The 12,835-nt window shown below is 36.7% G+C and overlaps 2 protein-coding genes across 2 annotated transcripts; one reads left to right on the forward strand and one right to left on the reverse strand.

The window, feature by feature from the left end:
* Nucleotides 5,277-7,003, forward strand: LOC104706812 (zinc finger protein CONSTANS-LIKE 4-like). Its single transcript, XM_010423042.2, has 2 exons — nt 5,277-6,077; nt 6,411-7,003. Exons 1-2 carry the CDS (start codon nt 5,340-5,342, stop codon nt 6,753-6,755), a joined length of 1,083 nt encoding a protein of 360 aa, XP_010421344.1. The 5' UTR covers nt 5,277-5,339; the 3' UTR covers nt 6,756-7,003.
* LOC104706813 (probable protein phosphatase 2C 71) lies at nt 7,265-9,950 on the reverse strand. Its single transcript, XM_010423043.2, has 8 exons — nt 9,737-9,950; nt 9,364-9,491; nt 9,123-9,221; nt 8,866-9,024; nt 8,673-8,759; nt 8,512-8,603; nt 8,343-8,417; nt 7,265-8,252 (listed from the first exon to the last, which is right to left on the reverse strand). Exons 1-8 carry the CDS (start codon nt 9,814-9,816, stop codon nt 7,446-7,448), a joined length of 1,527 nt encoding a protein of 508 aa, XP_010421345.1. The 5' UTR covers nt 9,817-9,950; the 3' UTR covers nt 7,265-7,445.

Here is a 12,835-nt window from a genome sequence, read left to right on the forward strand (position 1 = left end):
GTCATACCACTAGAAGGTGTCTTACGGCTTGATCTTTGATATATCTACATTTTACTTGTTTTAGATCCTCATTTGCATTCACTTTAGCATCATTTCATCCTGTGTTTGTAGCATTTGCGTCTCATTCTTGCATAAATTCACTCACTTAGTAGTTTTCCATTAGCATTGCATACATTGTTGCATATGGAGTTGTTATCAGGTTTTGGAGAGCTTTTGGGAACACGAAGCTGAGCAGAGTGCAAGGCGAAAGAGAGCTCGATCGAGCTGGGAAGACGAAGTGAAGCAGAGGAAGTCGAACCAAGGCAGAATGACCAACTGAAGCGGAATCTAGCCTAACGCATGCAGAGCAGAAGACAAGGCGGAGCGACTGACACAGGAGGCAGAGCTCGATCGAGCTGATTGAAAGAAAAGACGGTCGAGCTGTCTGAGACAAAGAAGAGCTCGATCGAGCTGAAGTGGAACGCGAAACCAAAGCTGGACAAGAGGAGAAAGCATAGCTCGATCGAGCTGTTGGAAGCAGAGGAGAGCGAGATCGTGCTAAGCATCAACCGACTTAAAAATCGTTGACTTTGACTAGGGTTTTCACAAGTTTAGTATAAATATGTCTCATTTGTTTAGACTTGAGAGGATCCTTTTGAGCTATTTTCTAGGACTTCTCTCAAGAAACAAAACGTGTTTAAGGCTTTGTAATTCGAATTCTCTTTTAATCTTTCAAGTTTTTATAGTTTTACATCTCTCTTTTATGCTTTAGTTTATATAATCTTGTTAATCTCTCTTTAATCTCTTTTCATAATGTTGCTTATTGAATTTTCTGGGTTTGGGTTCTTGAGCTTCATGATTTCTGAGTAGTGTTCTTAAAGTTCTTGAGGTTGGGTGAGATCCATGAGGTTTTCTTAGTCTTTTCTAGGGTTTTGATGTTTAAATCTTTTAGATCCCTTCTGGATTAGTGTTCTTCATGCTAGCTTCTTTCTGATCATCTGAAGCTTGACCCGAGGCATTTCCACCCGAGAGGGCTTGGTGAAATGTCTGATCTAGCTAATACCGGAGATTTACGTGCCTAGCCTAAGAGATTAGTTGTCTAGGGTGTTTATTGACATTGATTGATTGGTTGTTAATGCCTGCCTTGTTATGCTTCGCTAAAGAGATTTAGGTCTGGAGGTAACTTGGCTTGAGGGTCTCTGTCACGAGAGTGGATTGACCTGTTGTTGAATCTTTCGTCTAGGGATAGCTTTGTTTAAAGTTTTATCGAATCTTTGTATTAAGACTAAGTTACTTCATGGATCATTGATACTCAGCCTCACGAGCTCTCTTTTATCATCTGTTTGCATCAGTTTACGTTTTGCTTGTTTCGCTTAGCTCTGCTTAGCTTTGTTAGCCACTGCTTACTTTTGTCAGTCACTGCTTAGCTTTGTTAGTCACTGCTTAGCTTTGTTAGTCACTGCTTACTTTTGTTAGTCACTGCTTAGCTTTGTTAGTCACTGCTTAGTTTTGCTATTAGTTCTCCTTTTCTTTTGTTGCTTGCTCACTTAGGTTGTTAGAAAATCAAAAGTAAGGTTTGCTTGACTTAGCTAGATTTGATTGCATCTTTTGTGGTTAATAGCTCACCCATTTGGTTTGACACCCTTTGTACTACAATGACAATTTAAGTGCTTAGGGAATTGAACTTCAATAGAGAAGTAAAATCTTACTATCACTCTTGAACCACTAGAAGTACTAGCAATACCTTTTTCTTTTTCAAATCTACTTGAGGCAGCTGCTGATCTAGTTGCATAATAAGGATCATTAGCTCCTGCGCTTTCGCCAACCACATTCCATGTCAAATCATCATTTGCAAACACCAGATCATCACCTTCATTATCAGAGCTCCCATCCATTCTCCCAGTAAGCCACTCATTGCTGTCATCAATTTCTTCTAAGAGAATAGGATCAACAGTGTCTTTCCTCTTGTATCGACGTTCCAAAGCACGATTGTATTTCACAAATACCATGTCATTCAATCGACTTTGGGACAATCTGTTCCTTCTTTTGGTATGAATTTGTTACAAAAAAAAATATATTATAAGTTTTATGATATTTTTTGTGAATAATGTAACTACTAAAACAATCAACTTAAGTTACTTACTAGTTGAAAAACACCCCAATTCCTTTCACAACCAGTAGCACTACAAGTGAGGCTAAGAACTTTTATGGCAAATTTTTGGAGGTGTGGAGTTGAAGATCCATAAGAAGACCACCATTCCGCTATGAAAATAAAAAAATTGTTAGTTTTATATAATCTTAAGTTATAAACATAAAGATGTCAAGCTAGAGAGTAATTACCTGGTGATTTTGTAGCTCTATGCCTTATAGCCATATGATAACCAAATAGACCAGTTGTATTTTTAAATTCATCTACCTAAGACATTATTTTGATTTCAGAAGGATTTAGTTAACTTTCTTGTTAATTCTCCAAAAGGATATGTTTTTCTAATGTCTGAGATAGATGAATTTAAAAATGCAACTGGTCTATTTGGTTATCATATGGCTATAAGGCATAGAGCTACAAAATCACCAGGTAATTACTCTCTAGCTTGACATCTTTATGTTTATAACTTAAGATTATATAAAACTAACAATTTTTTTATTTTCATAGCGGAATGGTGGTCTTCTTATGGATCTTCAACTCCACACCTCCAAAAATTTGCCATAAAAGTTCTTAGCCTCACTTGTAGTGCTACTGGTTGTGAAAGGAATTGGGGTGTTTTTCAACTAGTAAGTAACTTAAGTTGATTGTTTTAGTAGTTACATTATTCACAAAAAATATCATACAACTTATAATATATTTTTTTTTGTAACAGATTCATACCAAAAGAAGGAACAGATTGTCCCAAAGTCGATTGAATGACATGGTATTTGTGAAATACAATCGTGCTTTGGAACGTCGATACAAGAGGAAAGACACTGTTGATCCTATTCTCTTAGAAGAAATTGATGACAACAATGAGTGGCTTACTGGGAGAATGGATGGGAGCTCTGATAATGAAGGTGATGATCTGGTGTTTGCAAATGATGATTTGACATGGAATGTGGTTGGCGAAAGCGCAGGAGCTAATGATCCTTATTATGCAACTAGATCAGCAGCTGCCTCAAGTAGATTTGAAAAAGAAAAAGGTATTGCTAGTACTTCTAGTGGTTCAAGAGCAAGCCGTAAGCCACCTTCTAGTGGTATGACTTTGGTTGATGAAGATGATGATGATGATATGGAAGAGGATTTTGGTGGAGGAGAGCTCTTTCAAGATACTCTTTTGGATCGTGAAGACTATGAGTTTGAGAATACTCAATTTGATTAGAGCCTTAGTGATTTACTAGGTTTAAGAACTATCTCTGTTTTTTTTTGTTTTAACTTTGTTAATTTCTTTTGAGATGGATTGGATTGTTTTATGCTAGTTTATTATAAAGTTTTAATAAGTTTCAGCAGAATACCTCTTATTTTATTTCTTTTAAACACCAAGCGCCTCATATCCATGTTGCGATGCGCCGCATGCGCCGCATGCGCCATGGCGTATGGCACATTAACAGGATGTTTGTGCCACAGTGCGCTTTGCGCGATTTAAAACCAAGCAATCCACAACTGAATAAAAAAACACACCTTTTTATTCGACTGATGGGCAAATTTAAACATCCCTGGAACATTTCTGTTGCACACAGATTCTCGTGTGCAGATGCCAGAATATCTGCCAAAACAAGCACAAAACCCATGTCAACAAATTAGCTATATAGATTCACAGAATTTATTACAAGAAACAAGTTGTAGATAGTTGGATTTTTCCTTTGAACAATGCCATAGATAATTGACAGATAAACCCCAAAAAAAAATAGCAAATCGAGTAATCAAAACATGTACTTGCTTTGTTCTTCTAACTACAAGCCAAAGAAATAAAAGGTAAAAAAAGGCTTACTTGCTAGGTTCGAACATCAATTGCAGGTACTTGCCTTCTTCTTCTATCCGGAGTTCGAACATCAATTGCAGGTACTTGCCTTGTTCTGTAATACCTATCCCACTGCAGTATAAACATGTACCATGTGAGTATCTGTTTATAATGGTGTAGCACTTGTGATGTAACCGGAAATTTCATCAAGCAAGTAGATCAAATTGAAATCAAAGTTGCAAAAATCATCAACCCTAAAAGCTTAAAGAAGGTATATCACGATTACTAAACCACAAATTAAGAGGCTAATGCTAAGCAATCAAACAAAACAGATAGAGACAATTAAATCTTCATGTCATCTTAGAACAGAGACATCGAGATCCATACCTGATACAATATGTTCCGTGAAATCAAGAAGGACAAATCTCAGCAAGAAGAAGATGACGACGAGTGATCAATCTTATCTGTAAACCGATCAGAAAGTCGATTGTTTTGTTTTCCACAATTTTGATAAACGTTTCATGTTTCTTTGTTGTTTCGGTGGTATCAAAAGAGAGAGAGGGCAGCAAATGAATAAAAGAGAAAGAAAAAAAACCAAAAATAAAACAAAATAAATTTTAACCACTAAATAAGTGACACGTTGCGGGTCTGTGAATATCTAAAAAAATGGGTGCAGAGACACAGCTCTCTTATAATTCACAACTAAAACATTATTTTTCATTCACTTAAATAATAAAAAAATAAAAGACATACTCATGGGTTGTGCAATGGGATTGCTCTAATGATATGGTTATTTTTGAATTTTTTTTTTTATCTAACCTCAAAAATAAACTACCAGTATTACAGAAAAAGGGCTTTATAGAACTAAAACCCATGGTCCCTAAAAGGCCCATTCAGCCCACTAGTGACCGACCTACCCACCGGCCATTTACTTTCGTCTCCACATTTAAGTTTTTGCTTGAAATTTCTCGTGGTTACGTGGTCCTAAAAACTCATCATCTACCCCCATAACACACTTCTTTACAACTATTCAACTTTTTTTCTTCTTCTTCTTGTATGACCAAACCTTTTCTGACAAATTTTGCTACGCATTATTTGCTAATATAAAACACCTGTTGCCATATGTCTACGATCCAGAATCATTTATACAAGTGTTATCATCAAACCAAATAAAACCATAGTAACAAATAGTTCATTTTATTCAAATTAGTCAGAACTATATTTATATATATTTTTCACTCTCAAAATAAGTTACGTTTTTTGGCTAAGATTTCACCACGTGTCAAATTCTAATTCGATCTAGATGGATACCCCTGGATCCCACACGGATAGACTCATCATAGACACGCTCATGTGAAGCCATTGTAACACCAACCACAAAAGAGAGAGAGAGACTCACTGAAACACATAGAGAGAGAGAGAGAGAGAGAAATGGCGTCTAAGCTGTGTGATTCGTGCAAATCGGCGACGGCGGCTTTATACTGCCGACCAGACGCAGCGTTTCTATGCCTAAGCTGCGATTCCAAAGTCCACGCGGCCAACAAACTCGCGTCCCGTCACGCGCGCGTCTGGATTTGCGAAGTCTGCGAGCAAGCGCCAGCTCACGTCACGTGCAAAGCGGACGCCGCCGCGCTTTGCGTCACGTGCGACCGTGACATACACTCTGCTAACCCGCTGGCTCGCCGTCACGAGCGCGTCCCCGTCACGCCGTTTTACGATTCCGTCTCCAGCGACGGTTCCGTCAAACACACCGCCGTTAATTTTCTCGACGACTGTTACTTCTCCGATCTAGGTGGTAACGGTAGCCGTGAAGAAGAGGAGGAAGAAGCTGCGTCGTGGCTGCTGCTTCCGAATCCGAAGACTACTACTACTACTACTACTACTACGACGGTTGCTGCTAAGGAGGTTCCGGGAGATAGTCCGGAGATGAACACGGGTCAGCAGTATCTGTTCTCGGATCCGGATCCGTATCTGGATCTGGATTACGGGAGTGTTGATCCGAAGGTGGAATCGTTGGAGCAGAACAGCTCCGGCACTGATGGTGTTGTTCCGGTGGAGAATCATACGGTTAGGGTTCCGACGGTGAATGAGAATTGCTTTGAATTGGATTTCACCGGAGGATCTAAAGGCTTTGCTTATGGTGGTGGTTACAATTGCATCAGTCACAGTGTAAGCTTCTCCTTAATTTAATTAATTATTCTTTAATCACTCTGATTAGTTTTATAATACTTAAAAAAACAAAAAAAAAATTGGTTAGCTCTTTAGGGTTACGACTTTTAATGACTTTTTAATTATTAATTTATTTGGAGCTAATGATTGGGTGACCAAAATCTAGGGTTATAAAGTGAGTAACATGTGTTAATTAATGTGTTAATTATCCAACTCTATCTTAATCAAATAATTTTTGTCTATATTGTTAATTTAATCGGAACATGCATAGGCTAAGTATGTATGTAGGCAAAGTCAAAGAATTGTTTTTGATACTTATGGTTGTTATTGCAGGTCTCATCATCGTCGATGGAAGTGGGAGTGGTACCAGATGGTGGATCCGTGGCTGATGTTTCGTATCCTTACGGTGGTTCTGCAACCAGTGGAGCTGATCCGGGGAGCCAGAGGGCTGTTCCGTTGACTTCGGCTGAGAGAGAGGCGAGGGTGATGAGGTACAGAGAGAAGAGGAAGAACAGGAAGTTTGAGAAGACCATAAGGTATGCTTCACGGAAAGCGTACGCGGAGATGAGACCGAGGATCAAGGGGCGGTTTGCGAAGCGGACGGATACGACTGAGAGCAACGATGCGGTTGCCCATGGAGGTATCTTTAGTGGGTTCGGACTTGTACCTACATTTTAGATATTGAGAGAGGGAGAGGGAGAGAGGGAGAGAGGGAGAGAGAGAGAGATGGTTGATGTTTGTTTTAGTAATAAGGTTTTTAATTAACGAACGTTTATTTTAAACGAGTTGTTTGTTTTTTTTTTTTGTTGATGAGTACTTTTTAGTTTGTTGTGGGAGAGAGGCGGAGAATTGAGTGGGTGGTGTTTATATGTAACTTGTTTTTGTATATATTATGTGATTTTGAATATGTTTTTTTTGTGTGTGTATGTGATTGTGCATTTAGAACCAACCAATATATTTGTTAAAATATACTCCCTCTCTCTCATAAAGATTGATTTTTTGGGATATTTTTTTGTCCCATAAAGATTGATGTTTTGTAAACTTCAAGAAGTAATCATTGAAAATATTTAAAATTTTGAATTGTTATTGGTTTAAAATTAAATAATATCTCTTTAGTCAAAGAAAAAAATATATTTAAACTCAATAATGATTGTTTTTACACATTCTTGTGTAAAAGATTACTGGTTTTAGTACATGGCAAAAGAACAATTACATTATTGAAGTTAAGACCTGGAAAGAAAATAAAACTTATACATCAAACGATACAAATCAGACGAGGCAAAATCTCAAGAGACTAAATAGTTCAAAGTAAAATGAAGACAGAGACAATTATATATCCAGAAGATGATTCTGAAGTTAGTGTATGTTTTAGTAAGAGATAGAGGGAACGCTACTTGCCTTGCTAGCGGAGGAATCGCTATGAACTTCGTTTGGCTTTCGATTCTTTTCACTGGTTGATCCGCTCTGTTCTAAGGAACTGGTGTGTGACTGTGTTGCTGTGACCGGCTTCTTTGCAATGATATGGTCCAAGTCATTATCTACTGTGATCTTCCTTTGGTTAGGTACTTTGACTGAGCTCTTGGCCTCTGAGTCACTACGGATTGCGATTGGCATTTGATTCTTTTCCCCGGCTAAACCACTCTGTTCCGAAGAAACGCTGCGTTCTGCTTCTGTAAACGCGGTTGGCTTTTGGTTCAAGCTGTCGTTGCTTCTAGCTTCGGTCGGCTTTTGGTTCAGGCTTTCACTGCTACTAGCTGCAATAGACTTTTTGTTTGAGCTTTCATCGCTTCTACCTGCAATAGGCTTTTGGTTTGAGCTTTCATCGCTTCTGGCAATTGGCTTCTGGTTTGAGATTTCATTGCTTCTAGCTGTAACTGGCTTCTGGTTCAGGCTTTCACTTTCAGTGTTGCGGTCCATATCCCTGTGTACTGCAGTATGGTCTTGATTGGTTTCTTTGGCTGAGTTCTTGTGGTCTGAGTCATTTATAACAGCGATCTCCCCCTGATTTACATCCTCAGATGAGCTGGAACCATTGTTGTTAGCAGTCTTTCTCTCCAAGAAACGTACAACTACACATGTAATATTATCTGCACTTCCTCTCCTTATTGCTTCACCCACAAGTTTCTTCGAAGACTCTTCCGGTTCTTCAACTTCCTTCACCACTGCAACTGCTTCCTGCAAACACCATCGAGATCTCAGTCATTGAGACTGATGTGAAACTCATCGTAACAGTTATGTTCGTCCTAAGAACTCAAATTCACAAACCTCATTGGAGAAAACATCCCATAGTCCATCACTTGCAAGGATCAGAAACTCAAGAGAATCATCAATCTTCTCTTCCTGAAGTTGTTGAAGACATGACCTTAATCAAACACAAGTACATTGTATGGTAGATAGAGTTCAATATGAAAGTGAAGTTGTGTGTTTTATATACCTGAATCTCTGGATCAGCAACAACATACTGTTTCAGCAGTCTATCACCAAAAGCGCGAGAAACTGCAAGAACTCCTCCAACTCTCCAAGTCCCTACTCATTATGAAGAGATATTAGGACTATGCACAAAATGTGGAAAATAATATAACAGTTTCTTGTTACCTGCCCACATCACAAAACCACCAGCATTCTCAATCCGTTCACGCTCATCACTTTGGTCAGGTTTATGGTCTCTTGACACAGCAAAAGCTACAAGAGCACATGAATCACATTGTTCAAAGAAAAATACATTTACATGATAATAAGAGTTATTGGACCATATTATCAAGAGAGGTACAGAGTAATCATTTTATACCATTTCCACCTCGACATATAACAGCTCTGGAATCACCAACATTTGCAACAAGTAAACGATCACCAACGAGAATAGCTGTGGAGGCAGTTGAACCAGCATCTCTAGTTTGACTATTTTCTGACTTGAGAAGTTCAGAGTCTGTATGAGTATAAGCATCAGCTGGAAAAAAAATTAACAAAGCAAATACAACACAAATTAAGAATAGACAGATCAAACAATAATAAGTCATTATGCACCAAAAGAACTTGGAAGTAAACCTATTGCAGATTTGGTATCAGAGATGAACTTAGGATGAGTAATAAGATTGCTGAAAAGATGACGCTTCACATACTCAGCTGCTCTGGCTCCACCATGGCCTGCAAGAACAGTAAGAAAAGATAAATATATACTTTACTCTTTCCTATATATAAACCTAATCTAGGTCATCCGGACATATATGAATATAGTCAAGTGCAGTGATGAGGAAAGTTCATATTGAGAGAGGGGGGACAAGAATACCATCGAAGACGCCAAATAGACCAACGATTTCGCCATCGATACCATCGATCCTCGTCTCAAAAAAGTCTTCCATAGATGATCTCTTCCCAGCTGAGCTTGCATATCCATAGCTGAATTTTCCATTCTGACTGCAGTTAAAAAAACTCATGTTAAGTAAAACGTCGCAAATGTAAAAAAAAACAAGTATCTCCAAACCAGAAACAGAGTTCTACATGGCTTTTCATTCAAGTAACCTCGATTCAAACAAAATAAAGGCCAAACTGATTAACCACAAGCTTTAAAACTCCGAAAGAAAACAAATAGAAAATCATGTCGCTAGCTGCCAGAAGAGATAAGTTTGAATTGAAACACAAGGAATCAAAGCAAACTTAACCTTAGACCGCCTCCGCTTGCAGGAGCTTCAACAACCCGCATTTGATTCGAATACGATAACGCCAAGTCCATATATCCCATTTTTATTTGCAGGGATCTCAAATACTACTCTTCAAACACAGTAGTACTAATCTAGAATTTAAACAATAGACGAGAGTTTTAGAAAATAAGGAGAAAAATCAAAGGAAACCTGAGGAAGAAGAATTGGAGAGGAGAAAAAGGGGTAGAAGATTGAGAGATTTGTCCATGGGTGGTGGAAGAGAAATAGCGTAAGAAACCAAAAAAGGAAACAGAAAGCAGTGAGCGGTGTTACGTGTTCCGGAAGCAACGGTGTTTAGCATTTCCCGGAGTCAAGTGTTCTTGCTAATTATAGAAAGCGTTTATGGACTTTCAGAAGTCAAAAAGCTCGGATATTTTATTTTAATGAATATTTAGACGAAATCTATGTTCATTTTTGTTTCTTTTGTTTTGTTTTTTTAATAGTTTTACGAGTTTATTTTCCATGACCATTTTGTTGTTTCTCATAATATGAAAATTGAGAAATAACAATGATACACTCAAAACCAACCATTATTATATTATACAACTAGGGTATACTTATAAAAGTTGGTACGACTTGAACGAATAAGTTGACAAAAAAAGTCCAAAGGATAGATGAGCTTAAGATTCTCATTCACGTATTTTTAGCTTTTTCATCCACACACGGGTCCATGTATACTTTCGCTACGCGATAATCGGAGAGGACTAGCTCCCGGCCGCCGAGCGTTTAGGGAAGCTCCATGACTAGCATCAGTTGATTTCTTGAAATTAACCATACCTTCGAAAACACTCATACATTGTCTTCTCTGCTATGTTTTCGAAGGCATGATTGATTTCAAAAAAAATCAAAAATCAAGTGATGAGTCAGTGACACAATGCAGGGGCGGTTGGGATGTGTTTCAGAGGTTGAAATAGCGAAAAAGACAAGAGGAGGCGGATCCAGAAATATATTTAATATGGGACACTAGTGTAACTAATAATTAAATTAGAGGGCACTTAACTAAATTTTACACTATATTGAAGAAAGAAAGAAAAAAAAATAGAGTGGGGAACATGCCACACCCAAACTCGACCTGCATCCGCCACTCTGAGGCTACTGAGACCTCCTAATGTAGTAAAGGATAGAAAGGAGAATAATCGTAACTAGATGAGGAAGATAATGTTTTTATTGTTCTTTAAGATGGGCAATTCTAAAGCTGTTTGATACTAAGATGCCTAAAAATATATGATACTAAAATACAATATTAGCATTTACTACTCGGAAAACCATATAATCAAAATTATAGAAGTCAAATTAATCAAATATAGTTATAGTATAGACAAAATGCAACTTATATCTTACCGTAATAAAGAGATATTATAAACAAAAAAAACTTCTAAAATTTCCTATATTATGAAATAAAAGAAGTATAACTCAAGGTGGCTTAACCTCTTCCAACCCGCTAGCCGAAAAGACACCCGTTCAAGCATCTCTCCCTCTCCATTTATTTTGCACGACAAAAAAACCATTCTTCCTTTTTAGTCATCTCATACCCTATGATGGTAAGAGCATGGCCTCCAGGTTGTGGATTGGGTACACCATAAATTTCCTGAAATCGTTTGGCATAAATTGAAGGTTTTGTTCGTTGCTAAATATATAATATTGTAGTTTTGGAATCTAAGTTAATTCCTTAACTTACCTCCTTAAGTTTCCTAAGACCTTCATATATATCAATTGCTATACCTACAAGACCTTTGTCCATCTTCTTGGCAATATGCTCACAAGTTGCATTTTATACTTCAATAAACCTACCTTCAATAGCACACGCTTTACCAACTCACTCTACAAAATATATATAAAACATGATAATTATGTTTAAACTTATAAACATTGGTATGTAAAACAAAAGAACAAACACACACACACACATATATATATATAAATTAAGAATATATGTCAATAGATGTTTACCTTCTTCTTTTTATCATTTTTTTCGATTCCCTTGAGAAATATATGGTACATTGCTTTCCTCAGAGAACCAACAACCATATCCTCTATTTTCAACTTCTTAGCGTCACTCTCACCTGGTTTCATTTTCACCTTTTCAACAAAATCATCTATATCCAAAACCTTTTGTTGAGCAATGAATCATCTATTCGATGCATGTTGTAGGTATACTCAAGTATTTTTTTCCAAAAACAACTGCCCTACAAATAGCTGCATTTGAAAACAAAATTTAATCTTATCAATTTAAACCAAATAAATTATATTTGAATTCACTATTGAAGTTCAAATACAACAAACAAAACACTCAAACTAATTTGGCATATTTAAGTATGCACAAAAGTTTAAACTTAATATTGATACCTTTTAGTTGTGTGATAATTTTACTAAAGTTTTGTGTGAATGACTTCCTGATAGGATATCTACCATCATCCCAAAATCCTAATAAAAAATGTAGAAAAATGATATATAAATGAGAAAGTTAAAAAAACAAACGAGAATTATTAAGTAAAATACTTTTTTTACATGTAATGAAAGTTCATCAATTGTTATTGTGACTGATGTTAAATTATAACTTTTGTATCGGTTATAAATAAGTAATTCAAATTAATATTATTTAAATTTTGATACAAATTAATTGATGCAATTAACCATTTTATTTGTAGTGTAGTGACTATAGTTATCTATGACATAACTTCATAATTATGTTTTGCTATATTTATGGTATGTGTATTATATTAATGAATACCACAAAGAAACTTCGGCCACACGAGTTAGAGATACTTAAAGTGAAATTGGTGTTTGCCTCAAGCTTATGAGTGTTGTAACCTTCATTTGAAATTTCAAATCTTGTCACATTTTAATGCATATATATTGTAGATGCAAATATTGAGGATGTTAGTATTTGAAGACTACTTTAACTTGAACTAAGATACCAATAAAAGAAACTCTTTCAAAAACAAATAATTATGATTTACATAAAACTCTCTATTAAAACAAGATAATGTCTCCATTAACCAATAAAACATGACAAAGTCAATTAAGTAAAATCCATGAAAACAAGACAAGAGTAACAAA

This window comes from Camelina sativa, chromosome 8 (genome assembly GCF_000633955.1).
Source record: "Camelina sativa cultivar DH55 chromosome 8, Cs, whole genome shotgun sequence".
Lineage (NCBI taxonomy): Eukaryota > Viridiplantae > Streptophyta > Magnoliopsida > Brassicales > Brassicaceae > Camelina > Camelina sativa.

What these genes read in the sequence shown, in the direction of transcription:
- LOC104706812 (XM_010423042.2), top strand. Translation starts at nt 5,340, where the DNA reads ATGGCGTCTAAGCTGTGTGATTCGTGCAAATCGGCGACGGCGGCTTTA. An exon ending in ACAATTGCATCAGTCACAGT is followed by an intron (nt 6,078 to 6,410) that starts GTAAGCTTCTCC and finishes TTGTTATTGCAG; the next exon opens with GTCTCATCATCGTCGATGGA.
- LOC104706813 (XM_010423043.2), bottom strand. Translation starts at nt 9,816, where the DNA reads ATGGGATATATGGACTTGGCGTTATCGTATTCGAATCAAATGCGGGTT. An exon ending in TGATACCAAATCTGCAATAG is followed by an intron (nt 9,025 to 9,122) that starts GTTTACTTCCAA and finishes TTTTTTTTCCAG; the next exon opens with CTGATGCTTATACTCATACA. An exon ending in TGGTTTTGTGATGTGGGCAG is followed by an intron (nt 8,604 to 8,672) that starts GTAACAAGAAAC and finishes CATAATGAGTAG; the next exon opens with GGACTTGGAGAGTTGGAGGA.